This window comes from Mustela nigripes, chromosome 6, assembly GCF_022355385.1.
Source record: "Mustela nigripes isolate SB6536 chromosome 6, MUSNIG.SB6536, whole genome shotgun sequence".
In the NCBI taxonomy this organism is placed as follows: domain Eukaryota; kingdom Metazoa; phylum Chordata; class Mammalia; order Carnivora; family Mustelidae; genus Mustela; species Mustela nigripes.
This window is the reverse complement of record NC_081562.1, coordinates 17909056-17929739: the sequence shown is the minus strand read 5'-3', so window position 1 is coordinate 17929739 and position 20684 is coordinate 17909056. Positions and strand designations below refer to the sequence as shown.

Sequence of the window (20684 nt, the reverse complement as noted above, 5' to 3'; positions counted from 1 at the left end):
TATATATATATATATATATATATATATATATATATATATATATATATATATATATATGATTAGGCTGGTGAATAGAACAGAGCCACACACTTGATTTGGGGTGTATTTTTGTTTGTTAGAAGAAATTGTCTCCCAAAATTTTAAAGAAAGAAAGAAATATATGTATGTATGTATGTACGTACACACATACACACACATACATGATGAAGGGATGAAATATGACTGTAAAGATGAAAATTTAAAAAGAGTTTTAAAAAAGAATTGATAAGATAAGAAGTTGGTTGAAAAAAGAAAAAAAAGAAAGGAGAGAATGTGATCAGGCTGGAGAGTAGAACAAAGCCATACACTAGATTAGGGTATATTTATGTCTGTTAGAAGAAACTCTATCCCAAAATTTTAAAGAAAGAAAAATATATATACAAAAAATAAGGTTAAATACAATGAAGGGTTAGAATATGACTATAAAAATGAAAATTGTAAAATATTTTTAAATGAAAATTATAAAATATTTGTAAATATTTTTAAAATATTTTTAAATAGTTTAAAGGTATTGATAAGATAAAATAGGTTAAAACAGGAAAGAGGAAATACTCAAAAAATAGAAAAAGAAAAAATAATGAATATTTTAAAAATTTAACTTTGAAAGACCAAAGAATCATGGGGAAAATGCCATGAATTCTATTTGCATTCCTCTAACGCTGGTGTTTTGCAGTTCTCATGGATCAGTAAACTTGGTCTTAGCTGGATGTTCTTGCTGATCTTCTAGGGGAGAGGCCTGTTGCAGTGATGCTCAAATGTCTTTGCCTGAGACAGAATTGCACCACCCTTGCCAGAGGCCAGGCTAAGTAATCTGTTCGGGTTTGCCCTTGGTTGCTTTTGTTCCTTGAATACTTTCCATACAGCTTTGGAGGACGAGAATGAAAATGGGGCCTCCCAAACTCTGGCCCCACAGGAGCCGAGATCTCAGAGCCCTACTCCTCAGTGCAACCTCAGAGAAAAGCAGTCAATCATTCCTGTCTCCCTGGCTACAGGCTGCACTCCAAGCTCATCCAGCCTGTACTGAGTGTTTCTATCTCTGGCTCATGCCCCACTTGGAGTGCCCAAACCCAGCAGAATCCTGCAGCACACTCCTGCACCCCTCCTCCCAGAGAAGGAAGGTTCATCCCCCCAGATCTGCCACTTGTGGGGTCCCTGCTCAAAGAGCAGTGGTCCGCCTGTGCCTCAGATCATGGTTTAAGGTAACCCCAAACTGAAAGCCCCCTCCTCAGCTCTGTCTCTGCAGTTAGCCTCCCCACTCTGATACCTGAAAGTTCAGTCAATCAGGCACCCCCCAGTGTTTCTGTGACCCTGCGGGTCCTGAGACCACACTATCCCGAGGACTCCACCCCCTGCTTAGCCTCTAGAGTGACGTCCCTCAGTGGAGCAGACTTCTGAAAGTTCAGATTTTGTGCTCCATTGCTTTACCACTTGCCGAGATCTGGCCTCTCCCCCCACAGTGTATTTTCCTGTATATTTCTTCAGATTCACTGCACATCCTACCTTCCAGAAAGTAGTCGCTTTAATGTTCATAAAATTGCTGCTATTCTTCTGTTCAATCTCCTGTTGAGTTTTAGGTGTTCAGAGTGGTTTGATATCTACCTGAATTCCTGGGACAAGACAAAATTTAGGTCTCCAATTCCTCTACCATCTTGCTCCTCCTAGAAACCTAAATTTTTCACTAAGAAACCTAAATTGAGACTCAGAAGAGAAAACTCCAAGCTCCATTTTCCAATCAGTATAACTTTGGGAGTTGAGGGAATATCCTGACTCTGTACCATCCAAGGAGATGCCTAGTGCTCAGTGGCTGGACACCTGTGGCCACTGAGTACCTGAAATACAGATAGTGCAACTGAAAGACTGAACTTTAAATCTCACTTCATGTCACTTACCTTAAATTTAAATAGCCACATACAGCTGGTCTGCACCATATTGGAGAACCCAGCTCTAGAATGTAATGGTTAGGAGAGCAGGATTTGAAGTCAGACTGGCCTGAGTATGTGTCCAACTTCACTTGCTTGTGACCTGAGGCAATCTATTTAGCCTCTCTAAACCCTCACCATCTGTAAAATAGGAATAATAATACCTGCCTGTGGGACTGACAATGTAGCAAAGCTCTGAGCAGCAGGTCACAAGCACTCACTCAATGGAAACATATAGTCAGCGAGGACAAAAACAGTCCAGTGGTAACCAAACCATGCATGGGTGGATGGATGGTTGGGTGAGTGGATGGATGGTGGATGGATGGTGGATGGATGGATGGATGGATGGTGGGTGGATGGTGGGTGGATGGTGGATAGATGGATGGATAGATGGACAGTGGATGGATGGATGGTGGATGGATTATGGATTGGATGATGGATGGTAGATGGATGGATGGATGGATGGATGGATGAATGGATGGTGAATAGATGGGTGGTGGATGGGTAGATGGATGGTGGATGGATGGATGGACAGTGGATGGATGGATGGTGGGTGGATGAATGGTTGGATGGATGGATGGATGGCGAGTGGGTGTATGGTGGATGGATGGATGGATAGATGGATGGTAGGTGGTCGGTGGATGGATGGATGGGTGGATGAATGGATTAATAGATGGTGGATGGATGGTGGATGGATGATGGACGGTGGATGGATGGTGGATGGATGGATGGTTCAGTGATGGCTGATCTTTTCCATTAGCAAAGACAAGGGAAACTTGCAATCTTTTTCAGCAGCTGGGCCTCCACTGGGTGTCAGTGTGGTTTCATCTAGTAAGGCACTGGTCCCACAGAGGTGGCAATTCTGCCTGTAAGTAGGACAACTCTATTAGCTTCAGTTTATTTTTAACACTGACTTTAACTTGCTGCCAGAGCATTCTCCTACCCTGCTGTTGACTAGTTTAGAAATGATTTAGAGTTGCATTGGCCAAGGGTTTTTATCTCTGCTGCCAATGCCCTCACCTCCTCAGTGCCTCATTCCTGGTAAGGGCAGAATGCAAAGCCCACTGTCTCTGACATGACTTTCAAATCAGTCCCACAATTGTGTCTCATTAATAACAATAGCTTGCATTTGCTGAGCACCCACTGTGCATCAGGCATTGTGCAAAGTTTGATAGGCATCATCTCTTTGGATCCTCACAACTCTGCAAGCTGGGTTCCTCATGTTATGGATAAAGAAGCAGAGAGGTTTCTCAAGGTCAAGAAGCTATTTTGGGAATATAAGCAGAATTAGACTCCAATATCTTACTCCAGAGCCTGGGCACCTGAACACTGCACTCTTCTTGCCCCTGATGAACATCCACCATGCATTAGACCCCCAGACAAACAATAAGATGCTAAAGAGGAGACAGATTAGCTCCCCAAGGAGCTGAAGTGCAGGTGACAATTATGATCCAGGGTGCACAGCACACACAGGATGCTATGGGAACAGGAGAGGGAGCAGCTCCCTCTGCTAAGGGGCATAGCACTGGGGGCATCAGGCACTGTCCAGTACAGTGGCTGTACCAGAACACTGCCCCCCCTGACCCAAATGGCCATAGTTTGGCCACTTTAAAGTCACACACCCCAAATATTTTTGTGTCTCTATAGATTTGTTGACACCAGTTCAACAAAGTCCAAGTGTTCTTTAAAAGAGATCTCAGAATCCCTCCACAACTCATTTCTCCTTCCCAAGGACACTTTCTTGGCAATGGCTGGTGACCCTGAAATAGGTATCAGGTGTTTCTAAAGGCTGTCCATGCCAGCCCAGTTAATCCAGTACAGTGGCTGTACCAGAACACAGAACACAGGGAGCCTGGAGGGAAGTTCAGTGGCAAGGACAACTCTTAGTTAACATCGAAGTTCGAAACCAGGGCTGGGTTACATTCACTTCCCTCTTCTGCCTCCTCGTGTTCTTCCATCAGCTGCATGACGCTTAAGACCTTGAACCTCTGAGTCCAGCTCCCCACTACAGTGTGAGTCCTTGAATGGAGGCATTGTGAACTACTCATATTCATATACCCAGTGCCTCCTACAGTGACTGCCACTAGAGAGGAACTGAGTAGATATTTTTTTAATTGAGTTTAATTGACCCTTCTCTACTGAAAGTTAGTACACCCCCTCCACACACCTGTTACCTCATGACCAATCTGGCCTCTCTCTGGAGCTCCTGTTCCAACAGCTACAGCCATAGGTGAGCATCAGAGTGCTTTGTTAAAATAGAAAGAATGGCAAGTCCATTTCTGAAGTGGGGATGACAATTACAAATCCAATTTAAGTTTTGATGTTATTTTTATGAATACTTGAGTTGGATGTCTCCCACATTTCATACGTAACACAAGGTTCATGAGCTCTACCTCACAGAGTGCAGTGAGCATCCCAGAAGACAATGTGTGTAAAACATGTGGCAAAATGCCTGATGGATAGTAAGTGCTCAGTAAATGGAAATGCAAAGCCAATGCTAGGGTGAGGTGAAGGAGAGACCTGCTTCAGGTGACAAATTTAAGGAGGCATCAAAAACTCGGTAATCAAGATAAGTCATTTCAATTCTCGGTCAAGACCCCTATAACAAAGGGCCACACAGGGGTGGCTTCAAAAACAAGAATTTAGGGTCTCTGTTCTGGACACTAGGAATCTAAAAGCAGTATGTCAGTAGGGCCGTGCTCTTTCTGAGTGCTCTGGGAGAGGGTGGTTCCATTCCTCGAAGCTTCTGGTCGGGCAGGCGTCCTGGGGCTTGAGGGGCACCACTGCCACCTGTGCATGGCTGACTTGTCCTTGTGTCCGTGCCCTCTCCTCTTCTTAGAATGACCAGTCATATTGGGTGAAGGCCCCCATAGGACCTCAACGTAACCAATCACATCTGCAGGGCCCCTGTTTCCAAATAAGGTGACTCTGAGAGACAGAGGGTTAGCACTTCAATGGATCCTTCTGAGGTACCCAATTCAACCCATGACAATCATATTTTTAAATTCTTGAGCAAAACATCCAAATTTCAAAGAAAGGCAGGATCCAACTCTGCACTGGAGCCACCTCACCTCATTCTGTCCGCGCTCTGCCCTGCCTCCCCGCAACTCTCCCTGTATCCTGCTTCCCCCTTCTCACCTTAATCCTGGCCCTGTAGGATGCTGCCTTGATTGATAATGTACTTGTGCTGTTGGGGGTGTTGTGATAAAGCAACAGAAGAGATGTTGTAGGGAAATACAGGGAGGAGGGAGGCCTCCCAAGGGATTCCGGTCTAATAGAGGAGAAAACTCTATAGATGGAGAAAGAAAAAATACAGCCTTGCCTGCTGTTGGCCAGCAGCCAGGCTCGCTGCTCCCAGCTAGGCAGTGGTGCTGCCCTGCAGAGCAGACAATTTCACAGGGTATCACCATCGATGACTCGCTGTATCCATGCTGGAATAAGACAAAAACTAGGCCACTGCAGCATCATGTCTGGATAGAGAAATAAACAATGACAGTGGGCAACTGGAAAAATAACCTAGCAGCTACCTCTTCTGGCCACCACGAGCAGCTCTGCTGCTCACCATTCGAGGCCACCCAAACCCCCACCTCTGTGCTGCCAGCTCGGAGGTCCCAGCACAGAAGCTGCTCCTCTGGGCTCCAGCAGCACCTTCTTTGTACCTCGCCCCCTATCACAACCTACTGTAATGACCCATTTTGTCTATGCCTGAGAGTCTACTACCACCAGTGGTCAAACAGTCAGCAGCCAGGGTCAGCAGTCATGACAGAAGTAGCAGAGTCACTCATGGATTTCCATTCGTGTGCAGAAGGGAGCACAGGGGAGGCAAAGTCACAGAAGTGTGCAGTGCAGGAGGCATGTCTCTCCCAGGCCAGCCCCACCCAGCTATTCCTGACCAGCTCCCATCACCATTGATCTATCACATCCTGGCATTCATCACACTGCATTGTGATGGGCTGCCTTCTGCCATTAGACATAGAGGGCACGGACTTCGTCCTGCTTCTCTTTAGGTCATTAACCCCAAGCACAGCACCCTGAGCATGAGAGATATTCAATGTGTGTTTGGAAGGAAGGAAGGTAAACTAATGAGTCATCCTTTGTGCTTAGAACCTAAGATGTTTTAAATGAAGCCATGGAAAATGAAAAGTAAAAAAAGTTGGAATCACATTGGATGGAACCTTGTTTGCCAAGGAGAGGGATTTAGATTTTATTTGGTCAGCAATTCGTGGTCACTGAGGTATTTGGGGGAAGATCACCTGCCATTATTGGTCACACGGAATGGATGGAACAAAGAAGTGAGAACTTGGACACCAAGTCCAGATAAAATGCTACTGCAGCAGTCCAGGCAAAGCATGGCAAGCACCTGAAGGAGAACTGTTCTGATAGATACAAAGATCAGGGGATCAAAGTGGGACACATAACAAAGATTTCAAAAGATGTAATGTCTTACTAAATGTTTGGAATACTTCCTTAATCCTTGCTTTGCCAATATTTGGTTAGGTTTTTAAGCAACAAATCTTAATTATGTTTTACTTGAGTTAATATTAAATTGGCTGACATGCACTGAACATATGTGGTGGGCAGAAGAATGTCCCTGAAAAGAAGTCCATACCCTCAGCCCTGGAACTTGTAAACATGTTAGGCTATATGACAAAGGAAAATTAAGGTAAGTAAACTAAGATAATAAATCTGTATTGTTTTACATCACAATTAAGTCATTACACAATCTGTTACAGCAGGAAACCAATACAGTATGTTGCACAAAGGGCTGTGCCAATGGTGCTGGTGACCCAGCCAGATTATAAATCTTCCTACAAGTGAGCTGCAGACTGAATGCTAAAGAATTGACCACTTATTTCAAACACCTTTCACTTGTCATTTTTGAAATGACCTCTCAGTGGGCTAAAAAGCTATCTATTTCAAGCTAAAAGATAAGGCATAGTTATTCTCTGCCTTTTCAAATTTATCTTTTGTACTTGAAGGTCCCCATCATTCAGGAAGTAGGATTTAGCCCAACAGACAGTAGATCCCCACCACCAACAGTGATTGAGTCAGTGGTAGCTTTTCTCTATAAAACGTGACCAGTGTATAAAAAACATTACGTGAATTCCCTTCTTGAGACATCCAATGATGAAGTAACTAGTTTAAAAGTAGAGAAAAGCACTCCAATGCACTCCAACACACCACTACCTTATCTCATCCAGCTATAGAAATCCCAGGAGCAGGTATCACTATCCTCATGTTATACATAAATAAATTGGAGCTAATAGAAGGAAAATGAAGCCAAGATCCAAACCAGGGTCTCTAGGACTTCATGCCCTTGACTCTCCCCGTGTCCTTATACAGATTCTCAATGAAAACTCTCCCAAAGCATTACTCCTCCAGAATCTCTGGAAATCTCTATCAAGTAATGAAAAAAATGTCCCCATTATCTGTCTGCAGTGTGCAGCTGTGTGCACGGAGTGTGCAACAGTGGGAGAGAGGGTGACGGAAGCTGTGAATGCTACTCTGCGTACACCGGCCCCAACTGCGACAAGCGTAAGTCCTGCCAGCTTCCTGAATGCCCTGCCAGACCGGATAGGCACAGATGGATGCATTTCAACTCTGTGCTCACATACCGGGGCTCTGCATGGCTGAGGCACCACTGAATGTGTTCCTGGGAGAAAACCAAAAATTAAAAAGGGAGGAAAAGGAGAGGAGAGGAGGGGAAAGAAGGAGAGGGGAGGGAAGCAGACGGAAGGGGAGGAGAGGGAAGGGTAGAGACGGTAGAGAGGAGGAAGTTACGGGAGATTTGGGAGCGATGTACTGACATAGCTATGACTTAAGCTGGCAGCAGTGTGAAGGACTGAATAAAGAAAGCTGGAAAACCAGCTGAGGCCATGGCAACAAGTCAGCCGTGCAGTAAGGGAGACAACCATGTTCTCAAGTTCATGTCTCAAGTACAGAACACATGCACAGGAAATGAAGCTTCACTAAGTCTAAGTGAGTCACCATAGGTCACGAAACTACCAAATAGAAGACTGGGACCCAAATCATTCGAAATTCTTTAAATGCTCTCTTCCATAGGGTCCAAGCATGAGATAGGAACTGCAGAGTGATTGAAAAAGGAAAGCTTAATAGAAAGAATTAGTAAGCTATGACAGGAAAGTGGCTATAAAAGCACCAAGTGAATTCTAGGGCTGCTAGAGTGTAACAGAGGAAATTTGGAAAGGGGTGGTTATCCCCTAGGCTGAGCTCAAACCTTGTTGGAGAAGGTATGGTGGCAGGCCACTGGGTAGAGGAGAATTTTGCTGGTTTGCCCAAGCCAGCATGGGACCACAGGCAAAAAGGCTCCAGGACACAGATGAGCCAATGCTGGTGAGCAAACACACAGAGGAAGCCGGAGTGCTGGGCGTGCCAAACTCAGAGTGTGCAACGTCTGTGTGTGGAAAGGGCTGCGGGAAGGTGGCCACGGGGTCCCGGCTGAGGATGCAAGGTGACCAATAGACCATGCACTCTGAATGATGGCTGAAGCAGTGTCCTCACACACCCACACCACTGACAAACTATATGGCAGAGGCAAGCACACACAGCAGAAACAGAACCCTGACAAAGGAAGCAAGGAGAGGAGCCCCTTTTTCCTGCAGTGTCCCCTGGAATCCCCCTACCAGCCAAGCTTCGTGTATCACTGTAAAGGAGAAATAGAATCCAGTCCATTATCAAAGAGCGGGTAATGAAGGGTGAATTTGGAGCCAGCCATTAAGAAACTGTCATAAACAATGAATCTTGGAACACTGAAAACATTAAATTTAATTTTTTTTTAAAAACTGGACATTCTTCCTGTGACACTAGCCTCACTTATCCTCTGGATTTTACTCTTCTAATCTGTAAAATGAAGGGACTGGACAAGATTCAAATGCAACAAATTCAAACTCATTTCATAGAAAGTCACTATAGGGTTATGCACAGTGAGGAGGATGAATAAAACACAGCCTTTGTCCTGTGGAGGAGACAAAACTGCAAGTGAGTGATTCAAATCAACAGCCAAATGAGACTCAGCGGGATAGAATAACCCCTTCTGGAGACCTCAGTCAGCCTTCTTTCCTGGCCACTCCCATCATTGCCCAGGGGACTCATGAGCAAAGACCTTTTTAATAAGACAGTAAACCCAGCCCAGAAACCACCCTAGTGGAGAACACAGGCAGATTTGCCTCCTAATGACAAAATAATTCTGCTGAGAGAGAAACAATAGACTGGCATGAAATACTTGCAACCCACATGGCAGGGAAGTTATCAAAATAATAGGAACCCAATTTTAAAATTTTCCAAAGAGCTGCTACTTCTCAGGAAGAGAAATAAAAACTAGGCAACAGGCATAGAAAAGGTGCTTGACCCATGCAGAAATCCCAATGAATCACAGATGAATTTAAAATCATGACAAAGTGATATTTTAGGAGGTTTGGAGGTTTGGTTTTGGTTTGGTTTGGGGTTTGTTTTTGCTCACTATGTTACACAGATTGCAAAGACAGATAATATCTACTGTGGGTTGGAGAAAAGTTGCAGTACAGTCAAGGGGGAGATGAAGTGCTACAACCTATGAGGGAAATTTATCTATTAAATTTTTTGAAGTATGCTTACAGTTTGTTGCCATAGCCCCAATTCAAGGAATTTACCTGGAGAAAAAAAGAGGTGGGCACTAGTAGGTAAAAATAAATGTAAAAAGAAATCCATGCAGTATTGTTTATAAGAACAACACAAGCTAGAACAACTTGAATGTCCATCCGCTGGAAATCATTACATGAACTGTGGTACCTCCAACTCTAGTTAGGATAATGCTAGCTGCTGCAAGAAGCAAATACAAAAATCTAATGGCTTAACACCATTGTACAAGGCATCCCAAGCTACCGCATCAAACTCACAGGACTGTTATGGGATATTTTAAACTTTTGAGGGAGACAGCGATGCATCTAGCTTGAGTTAGCTTGAGTTGCTAGCTTGAGTTAGTTCACAATTTCAACATTAGGTAGCACTAGATCCCTTCTAATGATACCATCTTTACAAAACTGTGTTTTCCCGGCTTGCTAAGATAAAAAGCAAGGATCAAGCAAAAATCCTTCAGAATGGAATGAGGGTGGTAGTCTCCAATCTGATTCCAAGGTTGGAGAAGTTGGGCAGTGTCCAAAAAGCTCACACATTCCACTTATTAGTAAATGTGGTTATTTAAGAATGAAATAAAAGGGGCACCTGGGTAGCTCAGTGGGTTAAAGCCTCTGCCTTCAGCTCAGGTCATGATCCCAGGGTCATGGGATTGAGCCCCACATCGGACTCTGCTCAGCAGGGAGCTTGCTTCCTCCTCTCTCTCTGCCTGCCTCTTTGCCTACTTGTGATCTCTGTCTGTCAAATAAATAAATAAAATCTTTTAAAAACAAGAATGAAATAAAAATATTTCTCTTTATACTAACCACACTACTTTTTCAAACGTTTACTGAGGTCTCATGAGACACTTACTGACTTCTTCGGTTCTAGCAACTTAATAAATGGACCTGGTAGATACTTCTTTTAGACTGGGACACCATGAAAACATTAAGACACTAAACACCATGACCCGAGAATTTGGGGAACCTCCAGCAAAACATAGCAGAGGTATAATTCTTACTCATGTATAGTCCTGTGTGGGTGTCTGTGGCTGATACCAGCTTCCCACCACATGGTAATTAGGGATCCAGATCTTTCTATTTTGTGCCTCTGCCATTCCATAGCAGCTCAGACTGTTCTGTTTTGAGCCATGGAAGGAAGAAGAGAGAGTGGAGAAGCTCCTGCTAATGAAATCCAGAATGACACATCCAGCCTCCTCTCAATATCCCATCAATGAAATGTAGTCATGTGACCCCACCTAGATGCAAAGACGGTTTGGAATGTAATCCTTGAAAGGGCAGCCACTTTCTGGCAATGCTTCGACTTCATGGAAAGAGTTGTGGGGGGATATTCTCTACAAATGGTTGGTTCAACTGGCCACTGTTGGGGACAATCCTCCTTGAGTATCTCTTATTTGTATACCTCTTGAGGGCAGCACACTGATTGCTCTTTGTTCCAACATCTTTTCTGGGATGTTTGTATTGCAATCAGCCTTGGAAGATGTAGGGTCTCCCGTTGGGAACAAAGTGTAGGCATGCCTACTGCCTGTTCAAGGTAACAATGGATTACCTTTCAGCTCAAAATTAATCCTTTTTGTCTGCTTTGTGAAAATGGAGGGGAATTTGTAAATATATCTCATTCGCCAGCCCAAGAGGTAAAAAATTATGCATAGAGGGTGCTGGAGGGCCACTGAGGAAGGAAGGGTTTTCTCTTCCTGCTTCTGCTACCGCTCACTCACGAGGGCCCCCACAGAACTTCGGTTTTCTCCACTGGTCAGCCCTCCAGTTTCTCCAGTGCTAGGTCCCTGCAGGACTCGGCTTCCTCCAGTGTTTATCTACTATGTACCTTGACTAGTCCTTGAGTCAGGTGGCAGTGGCAGGGCCAGGAGCCCCGGACAGCACAGGCCTGTGCCACACCACACAGAGGTGCGCTTGCTCTTTGGTATGCCTTCTCTTCAGGGCCATGCGTGCCAAGGGCCCTGCAAGCCTGACCATCTGGAGAGCCAACCACGTCCCTTCTCTCCCGCATGGCTGGCCCCTGAAGCCACCCTGGCCCCAGCCACATGCAGAAGTATGTTGCCTTTCCGAGGGAGTAGCTTCTCAGCTTCTGATTCTGGCAGCACTCAGAGGCAAGCAGCTTCCCCAGGCACCAAATGAACCCTGAGGCTTGGCACCTCCGTGTGGATGACCTTCCCTGGAGCCCTAACGGGAAGATTTCCGGCAAGTCTCACCACCATGGCACCTCAGCGCTTTCTCTACCACTTAGTGACCAAGGCCTGCCCTTGTTCAGTGACATCTGGGTCTCAGTCCTGGAGAGAGGAAGGCTCTACCTTGGGTGCTTATTTCAACCCTGGTGGAGTGGTTACTTTGTATATATCCACTATTGCTTCATTCTTAGAACTCTTTTTAACTCTCTTGAATTTTCTGCTGATAATTCTTTACATGAAAACATTCCCTGTTTAAATAACTGTGTGGTATTGTCTCTTGCCTGGGCCCTAAATAATATATTGCCTATTATTAAAAAAAAAAAAAAAAAAAAAAAAACTCAGGTTCCCTAAAATTGGGGCTCCTCCCCTATAATGCAATCCAGTGCAGCCCTTCTCTGCATTGTCCCAGGGTACTTGGGGCTTGGAAGAACTGGTGCAAAAATGCCACCACTCTGGCTACTGCTCTTGATGTGAGTAATAAATTGTCCTTCACCTCTGACCCAGGAGTCTCATATCTTCAACCAGCATCTGTGGAACTGTATTATCCTAACTTCTTAGCTTCGCACATTGGATAACATGTCAGTTTTCTTGTTTTTGACAACCATCTGTGCCCCCCAGATAATGAAGTACTATGCAGTTATAAGAGATTAAAATGGATCTTTAAAAAAAGCTCCATAATATATTGTTAAATTAAAAATCAAGTTGCTAAATATCATCACAGGATTCCATTTTGGTTTAAAAAAATAGCCTAAATAAATTTGTACGTGAATGTAGAAGATTGGCTGTTGATATTGTTTACTTTGGGAGTGAAATGGAAGAATGAGAATCAGAAAACAGTTCATTTTTACTTTATAGATTCTGTGTTTTTCAAATGGTCACAGTGAGTCTTTTTAAATTATTTTTTTAATCACAAAGAACACTGCATTGGTTGAATTTTTTGGAATCAGGTTATTCTACTAATGTGGGTATCTCAACAATCTTCCTTTGCAGCCGTTCCTGAATGTGCAGCCTTGCTCTGCCCTGAAAATTCGAGATGCTCACCTTCCAGCCAAGATGAAACAAAACTGGAATGCAAATGCCTTCCCAATTACCGAGGCGACGGCCACTACTGCGAGCGTGAGTTGAATTTAGATCCTGCTAGCTCATTAATTGAGATGTTTAAGTTACTCAACAGGGAAAAAAAAAAAAAAAAAACACGCTCACAACCTCTCTAAAATTAACACAATGGCACTTCTATTTTTCTCTGTGTTAAATTGAATGAAATATATAACAAGCACTGAGCACATGCTCATCCATGATAGCTTTTCAATAAATGGCAATCTCTCCTTCTATTAACAAAGCACATAAATAGATTTTTAAACAATTTTTTATCAACTCTACTGATGTTAGGACAAAATACAGTCTGTCTTTCTCTCCTTTCCTCTCCTTTCTTTTTTTTTTTTAACTTAGATTGCATTAGCCAAGGAATAGCACATCACTAGTTTTTGATATAATGTTCAGTGATTCATTGGTTGAATTAAAGAGGGCACGTGGTATGATGAGCACTGGCTTGTATATTTTCCTTCTTTTCCAGGCTCATTTGCTTTGTGAGAGATTGTGTTGTATATTGAGGTGAACTCTGGAGGTAGACTGCCAGCATTCAAATCCCAGATCAGCTTATTACTAAATATAAGACCTTGGACAAGGTTTTTAACTTGCTTGTGCCTCCATTTTCCTATCTATCAAATGGGGATAATAACAGCTCCTCCCTTACAGAGTAGCTGTAAGGATTAACTGAGTTAACACATGACAAATGCTTAGACAAGGCCAGTACCTATTATAAATACCACAAGCATTAGTGCTTTCTTTCATGCTATTTTATATTTAAATCCACACAAATGTGTGGATTTATATCTATCAACATAATATTTATGGTTATAATCTCTGACAGCCATATATAAATCTGTTCAACAGGTTGGGGGCATCAGGTGTGGTAAGATGAACTGTATCTTACTCTCTCTCTTAAAACTATCCAAGTGCCTGTGCAACTTTGATGAGCTCATACCCTGTCATTCCCTTTCAAGCCATCAATCCATGTTTACAAGCAATCTGCCATCCTCATGCTCATTGCACGTACCTGGGACCAAATCGGCACAGTTGCACATGCCAGGAAGGCTACCACGGGGATGGCCAAGTGTGCTTACCAGTAGATCCCTGCCAGACTCGCTATGGAAATTGCCCTACAGAGTCTACAGTGTGCATATATGATGGGCCCGGACAGGTGAGAACATGAGGCATGGGACTAGGGTGTCTAGAAGCAGGACAGCCCACCAAAGCTAAAACCATGCCATGGGTATGACTTGGCTGCTAGGTTCTCCAACTTTTCCCTTTTGATGCTCAGCTTGAGGTTCCTCTCCCTTTAGTCCTCCCTGGGCACAGGGATAACCTCAATGTGTCCCCTCCCCAGTCCATCCTCTGAACTCACACTTTCCTAGCCCCCCACCCCAGGGAAAACTAACTGTCCTACATTCTCTTGTGTCCTGCTCCTCAATGGCAATTGACAAAATATATACACAACTCAAATCAGATTAACAAATTAACTATTAACCACATATTGGGTGAATATGTCATCGACTTCCACTTACAATCCTCTATTCTTTCTCATATCCTTTCAAGGTGAGAGAGGACTCCTAGAACCAAAAATATTCTGTCCCAAAGAGATGAGCCCTGATAAAATGTCAGGCAGCCCTGACAGGTAGTAGGGAGCAGTGAGGCTATTCTGGGATGAGACCCTGTCCCTCTAAATCACATCATGGCCTTGACTGGTGAAAAACAGCCAGGTCTAGAGATCTTTGCTGAAGAATCCAGTTGAAAGAACCCTTTCACCAATACCTCATTCTTCCACCAACTATTTAGTGGGTGCCCACTGAGTCCATAACTGCGCATCAAGCTCAGTGGAGGAAGTATCTCTGTACAGCAGGATATTGCTGCTCTGGAAAAAAGAAAGGATACAGGGCCTGGCCCAACCAGTCACATGTCCCCAGCAATCCAATCGCCCCATGGCAATGCTCCAGGAGTTCCCTGTAGAGAAATGACCCAATCTCACCTTCAGGGGAAAACGTATATTACATGCCATTTCTGCTCTCAGTGTCTGAGAAAGGTTTGGAAAGAAATTCAAGGAGCTGAGCCTCCATCCTCAAAATGAGAACCCTTATGGGAAAAGCCACATTATACTCTAAGCGAGGTCCCAGAACCTTGGGAGTGAGATTAAAAATAAACTTTATCTCTCAAAAATGGGGCCCAAGGCAGATTTTCAAGTCTTAGAAATCCCCATTATTCACACAGCAGCAGGGCATTCATTATTCCCACTATTCCAGAGTAGGGTTCCTCAACGTTGACATCACCAGCATTTTGGACTGGATAATCCTTTGTTGTGAGGGTTGTCCATGCATTGTAGGATGGTTAGCAGCATCCTTGGCCTCTGGTGACCCTGCCCCCGTCTCCTGTTGTGAGAATCAGAAATTTCTGGAGACATTGCCCAATGTCAGGTTGAGACTCCCAGTTGAAAACCACTCTTTTGGAGCATCTGAGCATCATATCTCTCATCTGAGCCTCATCTCTACTCACTGCAGGTATTCTAAAGCCAGAAATTATGGATCTAGAAAGGCCCAGGGTTAGGAAACAAGAAATCTAAAAAGGTAAACTTTACCACAAAGTGCCATTTCCCAATGGGTGAAATACATAGACGTGACTCCCAATTCCAAATACTTTGACAAATTTTTAATTGAAGTCCGCACCATGGACCTACCCCAAGTTAGTTCTTATGGCAGAATACAGATAGACTAAAGAAGGATGTCAGCTTCTGTGACTAACGAGAACCCTTTGTTTTTCTCTCCCTATCTTCTGAAGTCTCACTGTGAGTGTAAAGAACATTACCACAATTATGTCCCTGGAGTGGGGTGCAGCATAATCAATGTATGTGAGTCTAACAACCCCTGTCACAGGAATGCTAACTGCACTACCATCGCACCAGGCCAACCCAAGTAAGTCCGTTCAGTTCTACCACGTTCTTTCCAAGTAGTGGCTAGTCAATGCCGTAAGCTCCTCAAAGGGCAAGAAATGTGTCTTATTCAGTCTTCTACCCACCATACCCCCATCTAGCAGGATGTGAGATACCCAATACATGTTTCTTTAATCACTGAATCATTCAACAATTGTTTCCTTTGTAATGACCATTATAACACGTTGAGATACTGCCGTGGACTGATAACTGGGTAGTAAGTAGTCAGAGCGTGGGAGAAGGAAACCACCGTAGCTGGGAAAACAAAGGTCTGCTGTGATGACAGGCGTTTGACCTCTAATGTATATGCCTGTTTCCTCATTCATGAAATATTGCTTGCTAGTGGTGCCAAACAAGACTGGGGAAGGTGAATAAACACCAGTCGTGTTTCCTGGACTCCAAGTTTTAAGAGAGGGGACTTACTGAGAGGAAAAATATTTGTGTGAAAACTGAGGCAAACACAGCTTGTGTGATGGTATTTAGAGGTGAAGGACCTGGATCCGAGTCTCAGTACTGGTACCTACCAGCTGAATGACCTTGGCAAAGTGACCGCGTATCCCTGGCCTTAGTTTCTCCATGTATGAAATGGGCACAGCAATGTCCACTCACTATGTTGTGAACATTCCTGAGAGAATGCTCTAGAAACTACTATACAGCTGTATTATGTTTTCATTAGTGGGTGAACTGAGGCTAGAACCCCAGTCTTTGACTCCCAGACCAAGGCTTCTACCTCTGTATCACTTCCTGTTCTTATTGTCATCAGCATCTTTGAAGGACTCACTGCCACTATGAGCTCAAAGCCATAGTAGACATTGAACCATGTAATAACTAACCGGTTTCTGTGTTTGCAGAGCTCCTTTTCATCTACTTTGAAGTTTATTTTTATAGTTGGGTCTCGAATGTGTGGATATGCCCTAATAGGTTTTACGATTGTCATGTTTTATTGTTAAATAAGTAGATATGTACTCCCTGTGGGTAGTCAAGAGAGCTTGGACATCAGAACACCTGGGCTCAAGTCCCAGCTCTGCCATTTACCTTCACCTCTCTGAATTACATTTTCTCTGTCATAAAAGGAGAGTTGTACCTCCCACCAGACTTGTGACAAGGAGTACAAGAGTATATACTCATCAGTCTCAGAGCAGAGCCTAGCATATAGAAATCACTCCACACGTGTGCATGCACACAACAACACACCACAGTTGTACATCTAGGCACATCTGCACCCAACACACATATGTGTACAGGTTACACACTCTTTGCCATCCTCTAAGAAAGTCTGAGTACAATTCTTTAAACACTTTCTCTCCTTTGTATTTGAGAGGATACAATAAAAAATGAAACGGAGGAATATTAGAATCATGTAAGTGGTATTAAATCTTGAGTTTAGAATGTCAGTGGGGTTACCACTTGATCCTGTTGATCACCCTCCCCCAAAAATGGACTGTCTGGGAAGGCTGGAAAGAGGATGAAGTTAAAGCTTGGCTATGTTACACTGATGAAATGTGGGGCCATCACTAATTAGTGCATATAATTTAGTTTACCTTGGGTAAGATTTATTTTGTTTACACCTCTTCAATATAGCAAGGAGCTTATGCAGAATATTCAAAATCATATTGTGTTAGTCCCAAAGGTCCACCCAATAAAGAAGAATGGGCTCAAACATGGGCTCTCTCACTCACCATTGCAGTGACATTGGACAGGCCATGTAAGTTTTCCTTCACCCAACAAGTCCACCAGAGATCAAGAGCATCTCCTTAGGAAGAAGAGCATTGACCCTTATAAGCATCCTTTTAAACTATCAGCTTCACGTTAATTATTACTAAGAAGAAAAAATAGCTTCCTGCCCTGCCCTGGACATTACACTTAGAGCATCCCATTCTGGCCCTCCACCAGCTACACCAGGGCATGCAGTTGGAGAAATAAGGGGACAGGCTCTGCCAGGGCTTGAGCTCCCCTCATAGACCATAATCACATACCTCTGCCTAAATGCCTCCAGACCAGCTTCCAGGACCTGTGCAAGCTCTTCCTGGTATGATTCTCCCCAGGGCATGGCCAAGAGTTGTTTGTGGAGGGTATGGAGGAGCAACATGGTTCCCACCACTCTCATGACCATCCTCTTGGCTCTGGTTCCACCCTCCTACTCTTCTTGAAACATGCCATGACTTCCCAGCTCTATACACTTGCTCATGCTATTCTCCTGCTTAGACATCATTTCCTCCTCACCTTCTCCAAGTCAGGCTAGCATACTGATACTTCACTGTTCATTGCCTCTCAGCCTTTTGGCTAAGATCAAGTGATCCTTCACTGTTTGGGTCAAGTGTCCCCACCTCTAGGATCTCTTCCCTGTCCTCTCAGCCCACTCAGCATCCCCCTGGGCTCCCTGGAATGCTTCGGTATGTAGTACATGCTTAGTTCAGTGGTAATGAGCACAAACACTATTGCCTACAGGTTGGGTGGTCTTGAAAAAGATACTTAATCTCTCTGTCCCACTGTTTCATCATCTAAAATGGGGCTAAAACCAGAAGCCACCTCATAGGATTGTTGTACTAAAATATATACCATAGTAAGTCTCCTACCAAGGTAACTGGAATAGTGGCTATTAATAGATATTAGCTGTTAGTGTTACTGATCTCATTTCCAATTAGAATGTAAGGTTCTAGGGGTCCACGTCTTAGTCATCTTTATTGCAACAACTCCTCTCACCCATTACAACAATGACTTGAGTGACACTTTGGGGGAACAAATGAATCAATAAAGGACTGAAATGAATAAGTAAACAAGCGAAGGAAGCAACTGTAGTAAGTAACCCTATAATTTCACTAAATCTCATCCAGTGCTCTATGTAATTAATTCCATCCCATAACTTATAAAGTGTGAATGGATGAGGGGTGTTTTTAGAGCAGTAAGACAGCAAGAGACCTTCACTCCTAATAAAGAAGCAATTTAAAAAAGGGGGCCCTGCTGTGAATGTGCCACGGCCAGCAGAGAGCCTTTAAGTCAGAAAACCATCTCATGAGATCTCAGACTCCAGACCAAGATTTTAAACAACAATAAAAAGTATTTATATCACATACATTCCATTCAGCAGTGTCACCATTAAAATGTGATTCTGCCATCCTGAGGCAAGATAAGTCAAGTCACTTTATACAAAACAGACTATTGGCCTCATAACAACTTAGGGAAATTTTAGAAACATACTTAGTGGTTTGTACAGGTTACTTATTTTGCTATTATCAGCTGCCTTCAAATGAATTGTACGTAATTTAGATCAAGGACTATAGTATCACTCTAAGAGTTACCAATCATCCCTGGCCCGCACCCTGTGCTTCTCAAACTCACTGTCCTGGAGCACAGGTCTTGCCGAGGAAGTTGATGTTTGAGTAGGAAGCTGTTATTTGACTGTATTAATTAGACTATTGATTTACTGTTCGATCTACCTGAGTGATTCCTCATAACAAGATTTCTCAAGCTGAGCACTACTGACCTTTGGGGCTGGAGAACACTTTGCTGTGGGGGCTGTCCCCTGCATTGTAGGGTGTTCAGCAGCATCCTTGGTCCCCACCCACTAGTTGCCAGGGGGACCTTTACTTCTGTTCTTACAACCAAAAATATCTCCAGACATTCTCATATGCCCTCAGGGAACTCTGGTTGCTCTATGAAAAATTCCAAAACCTCAATTAGTAAGTGATCTGCCAACCATCCATCTGGCCAAGAAACTCACAGGCATCCTAGAATTCTCTTCCGTGGTACTTTGTCTGAGAACCTGTCCCTTATTTCTCCAGGCACAATTAGTCACTTTCTTCTCCGTGCCCCATAGCATCCTATTCGAGCCTCCATCGTGGCTCTTTCTAGAACTTCAGCTGTGTGATTATGGACTTTCTCTGCTCTACCCCAGCTCCCCACCCCCCCAGGACTGGCTATTGCCACCATCTCTACCATCACCATCATCATTGTCATCATCATCATCATCATCATCATCATCATCTACCAAGAACTGAGCTTTTCTTATGTGTCTGTCACTGTGCCAGCCCTTCTGCATTATCTCTTCCACTGGCAACCCTAAAGGTATCAGTAAACGCATTTCATGGATGAGGAAGCTGAGACTTTAAGAGGTCAAGTGGCTTTATCATGTTGCTCAAAATTGTTTGATTTCAGGCCTATCTTCAGCATGTGAGACACTAAAAGGGCAAGATGTCCATTATCATCACCTTTATAGCCCTCCTCCTTGGCAAGCTTCCTAGAATTGAGTAGATACTTGGTAAATAATCAGTTCTTTAATTAGGCATCATCCCAAGTACTGGGGCATAATGAGGAAGGAGTGGGAGGCAGGTGCTAGGAGAGCCTCCCACCCAGCAGAGGAGACAGCACCTCGGGAGCTCATTTTGGTGGAGAGGGTTGTGATGGACAAGGTACCCACAGGCTGTCAGGGCAAGTCAGGAGGCCAGGTAAGACTCCTTAGAGCAGGTCATGCTGAGCCAAGAGGTGAGGCCAGGAGACCATTCCTGGCAGGGCACATGGCCTGAGAAGGGTATCCCAGTCTGTAAAAAAAGAAGGCAATTTGGGATTGTTGGAATTTGCACCATGCAGCAGAAAGGATACATAAATAAATTCCCCCTTTGGGGGTCTTCCAGGCCATGCTAAGCACTCCAAACTTCTGTATGGAGTCCATATCATTTTAAGCACAAAGGTGCCGGATTTCCCTTCTGGAGAGGCCACTCAGAGGGTGGTGTGAAGGACCGATTTGAGGGGAAAGAAAGTAAGAGCAGAAAGGCCAGTTGGGAAGTCACCACAGCAGTACAGGCAGAGGTAATAAAACTCTGAAATGTTTGTTCAGCAAACTTGTTGAAAATGTCTATTTGCCATGAGACCA

The 20684-nt window shown here is 43.9% G+C and overlaps 1 protein-coding gene across 2 annotated transcripts in view; it reads left to right on the top strand.

Moving 5' to 3' along the window:
- STAB2 (stabilin 2) overlaps positions 1 to 20684 on the top strand; it is a 137959-nt gene that overhangs the window by 5438 nt on the left and 111837 nt on the right. For both annotated transcript variants that reach the window (XM_059402221.1, XM_059402222.1), the window contains exons 3-6: positions 7398 to 7493; positions 12766 to 12891; positions 13839 to 14035; positions 15664 to 15797. In XM_059402221.1, the coding sequence (XP_059258204.1) occupies positions 7398 to 7493; positions 12766 to 12891; positions 13839 to 14035; positions 15664 to 15797 (553 nt within the window). The remainder of the gene's footprint in view (positions 1 to 7397; positions 7494 to 12765; positions 12892 to 13838; positions 14036 to 15663; positions 15798 to 20684) is intronic.